Raw genomic sequence first — 3,701 nt, forward strand, 5'->3', positions numbered from 1 at the left:
TTCCCGTTTCCGTACTGTAGCGCGTGAACCTGACGGCGGCGAGTGTAGTCAGGCGGCGGAGGGACACGCGCGTAGGCTTTGCACACACACACACACAAAGAAAGGTATCTAACAGGAGATATTTGTGTAACGGCTCATAATATTGTAACACTGTGTGTCGCGTGTATGTTGCGGAGGGCGTTAGTCTGACAAACGCGCCCTTTAATCGTCAGAGGAGAGTTTAGGACTGTGTGCATCCTGTGGCTGGGTCAGTGTCGACGGATGTAGCTTTAAAATGCGAGGAAAAGCTTTGAGCGAACGGCGGGTTCTGTTTGTTTCTTTCTGACGTCGTAATGTGAGGCCTGAGAAGCAGCTCGACAGCCCGAAGGAGCTTCCTGACTCCTTTATCCGAAAGTTCCCCGCAGCTGAACATTGTTGCGGTGTAGCATCGGGGTTCGACTGCGACATCGCCCCGCCGATGCGTTTCTGCTTTTCCACTCACGGGTCGGTGTGAGGTGGTGTTTTGGTCCCTGGTGTTGACCAGAGCCGGGCCCAACTGCTCCATCAGATGTTTCCTTTGTCGCTGCCCAACGAGCTAAAAATAACAGGCAACATTAGCTCAGGCCGCAGAGGTTCCTCACACGGAGGATTTAAACTAGTCCAACCAGTTTACTCGGCCAGTGCCGCTCCAGGCCTGAGCCGTAATGTGATGGAGGCAGCCATGGCTGCACACTAGAGCTTTACAGTCCACAGATAGAAAACGCCAACCTGTTACAGTTAACGCGTGTATCCTACGAACATTTCTATGTTTCAGTGCAGTTAGAGCTTGAGCTCAGTGGCAGCCGTGGACGTGTTAGTGGACCGTGTCAGCTGTAGTAGGTGGATTTAATACGTCAGAGTCCTGCAGCAGCTCGAATAATTTCGTTTTATTATGAAATATCATTTTAAATTAATGTTCATTTCCCAGGCTCGGTATGTCGGATGAAGATTCCCGTGCCAGCACAAGCTCTTCCTCTTCTTCCTCTTCGACCCATCAGCAGCAACAGCAGGAGGCGAACCCCCCAAAGAAAAGGGACAGTAAAGCCAGCATGAGCAAAACCTCCAAACATCTGTCCACCAGTGCTAAGAGGTGAGTGCAGTGATGCTGGGTGGAGTAGAAGAGCGGCGCCTGTGATGTCACACAAGATAAGCTGGCAGCGTGGGAAGTTTGACGTGACTGTTGCAGGCGTGGGTTTGTGGTGATCTTTGCAGAGTAGCTTCGTTTCTGGTTATCGTCATTCCTCTTACAGTAACGCGTTTTACTGACTCCGATCTGATTTTGCAGAATTCAGAAGGAATTGGCTGACATCACCTTGGACCCTCCACCAAACTGCAGGTGAGTCGTTTGTAACACCTGGCTCTCTGACGTGTTTCTCGTGTTTTATCTTCTCGAATAAAGACTTGATGATCTGTCACAAGTTAGTCTTTCACTGCACAGAATTCTTTAGTCATGTTCATGTCGACGTCTGTGTGCGAGAGTGGAATAAAAATAAGACCTGTTTGTGGGCTAACAAATGATTGATGAGCACTTCCTAATTAGATCCTCTTTCTCAACTGTCTTATTTGTGGTCGTTGAACAAGAAAAACCAACGTCTAACCTCATGATTATGTCAGGATATCACTGGAAACGCTGAGGCATTTAAAAGGAAAATAAAATAACCAGCTACACTGAAAGCAGACTGTTTTCTAGCTGACTGGAGGGAAAAGCTGTCCAGGTGGAGGTCTTTATCTACGCCTGCTCAGTGTACATCTGTGGAACCTTGAGGTTTGGAGGAACAGGCTCCTGGTGGGGATTCAGGTGTCCTGCTGGTGGAACAGCTTGTTTGCCAAATGTCAGACAGGTCTGGCAGGTTTGGCTGCAAAAGTGAATGATGAGCATGTGCTGCATGTGGCGCAGCTACTGGAAGTCTCCTGCTATTATTTAACATCCTGTATGCTGCCGAGGAGTTTCAGTCAGCACACACCTGGCTTTGCAGAGCTTCCTTAAGTCTGTTTGTTAGGCATATCATCATGGGATGGATTCTTCTGTGCCGCTGAAGTGAAAACAGGTTTTTGTTTTTGTTGACACAGTAAGTACTCCGAGCCGAGCCAGGGGTTGAAGGTACGAGGCTCTGGCTGACTCGATGCTCCCAGCTTCTCCCAGCAGGTTATTGGCTGCAAAGTAGGAGGTGTGTGTGTGTGTGTGTTTTTTTCATACAAACCAAGTTATTACACATGTTCATTTCAGTGCAGTGACTCATTGTTCTGCTTTCTTGGTTATGCGACTGATCATGACCTGTAGTAGGAGCTGTTGTAGGAGTGAAATCCTTTTACTCCCCTATTATCTGCAACATCAGTAAAGCTGTGTTGTATTCCTCTTCCTTATTCTCACTCTTCTTCCAGCATCTCTTGTAGAAATACTTTTTCGAACACCCGTCTTTATTGCTAAGCTGTTTTTATCCCTCAGCTGTAGTTGAAGTTGGTGTAAACCTGCAGTTCAGAGACAGAAGACATGACAAATACAAAAGCTTCTAACAGCAAATGTGGGACAGCTCACATCCAACACGCTGAATGTGTGCATAACAAGACCTCTTTACCCGCTGACCCTTAAACTATGTTTCCACTGTTCCTTTAATATCCAGAGAGCTCATCAAACTGACCCACACTGGCACTGGACCAGTCTTTGTTCAGCCTGCACCAGTATCTCCTTTGCGCTTCAGCTGGTGACTTGAGGATGTGATAAGCTTTTTATGGGATGGGGACTCTGCTGCGCGTCCAGGTGAACAACCTGGACAACCAAGTTTGTGAATGCTTTCAGCTCAGGTGTTTAAAATTGATACCACAGGTGCATCTACTAAAACTCTGGGGCGAGGTTGAATCCCAGCGAGCTTGACCTTGGAGGTCAGAGGTGGCTGAGTCCGGCTAGGCAGTGATCAGTAATGTTCCCAGGCTCCTCCACAGGCTTCTTGGCTGTTCATCCTTCCATTTACTGCAGGTTCAGTGCTCAAGTTATTTATTTCGTTCTGTATAGAAATAAAGGGCCAAGCACGTCAAAGAGAACAAAACACGAAGAAGAAAATCTGAGGGGTGTTTAACATTCTCACCGTGCTCCTCAGATTAGCTTCTAATCTGCCACAATGCCGTCTTTGTTTTGACTGAGCTGCTGCTGTTCTCTCTTTATTTGTTTAGAAGATGGAAATGAGGGATTGACCCTGAGCACCTCATTGCTTGCAGGGGTGAAGGACAGGCTGACAATGAGGTCAGGCAGGACTCTCAGAAGGCTGTGATGCTTGTGGTCTGTAATGAGCAGAGAGCCGTACAGGCACGTGAGAGGGAGACGGTTAGAACAGCCAAGCTGCGAGCGAGTAGAGGAAGTGAAGGTGGGTTTAAAAAGCTGCGAAAGAGAAAGTTTACACGGTGGAGATGGCGAAGCTGGAAGTGGCAGAGCTGAAGATGCTAAGATCTACAGACTGAACAAGATTAGACTGAAGTGCTTAAGAGGGACGGCTCAGGTGGAGCATTTCAGAGACCCTGTTAGAGGTGACGTGGTTTGGACGTGTGCAGGGAGGGATGGTGGATGAAGCTCCATCCTCCCCTTGTTGATGGAAGGAAATGGATGGGACAGTTAATGAGTACACCTACAGTAGGGCTGCTCGATTATGGCAAAAATGATAATCACGATTATTTTCACTGAAATTGAGATC

At 47.7% G+C, this 3,701-nt stretch overlaps 1 protein-coding gene across 4 annotated transcripts in view; it reads left to right on the top strand.

Moving 5' to 3' along the window:
- The window catches only part of ube2e1 (ubiquitin-conjugating enzyme E2E 1), a 14,083-nt gene continuing 10,382 nt past the window's right edge, over positions 1 to 3,701 (top strand). Inside the window, exons 1-3 of one of the 4 annotated variants that reach the window (XM_005748861.2) lie at positions 1 to 104; positions 947 to 1,108; positions 1,304 to 1,354. In XM_005748861.2, coding sequence (XP_005748918.1) covers positions 954 to 1,108; positions 1,304 to 1,354 — 206 coding nt within the window. In that variant the 5' untranslated portion in view covers positions 1 to 104; positions 947 to 953. The other 3 variants (XM_005748864.2, XM_005748863.1, XM_005748862.1) reach the window with 3 other exon arrangements.

Source organism: Pundamilia nyererei, unplaced genomic scaffold (genome assembly GCF_000239375.1).
Source record: "Pundamilia nyererei isolate P.nyererei 1_Seehausen unplaced genomic scaffold, PunNye1.0 scaffold00232, whole genome shotgun sequence".
Taxonomy (NCBI): domain Eukaryota; kingdom Metazoa; phylum Chordata; class Actinopteri; order Cichliformes; family Cichlidae; genus Pundamilia; species Pundamilia nyererei.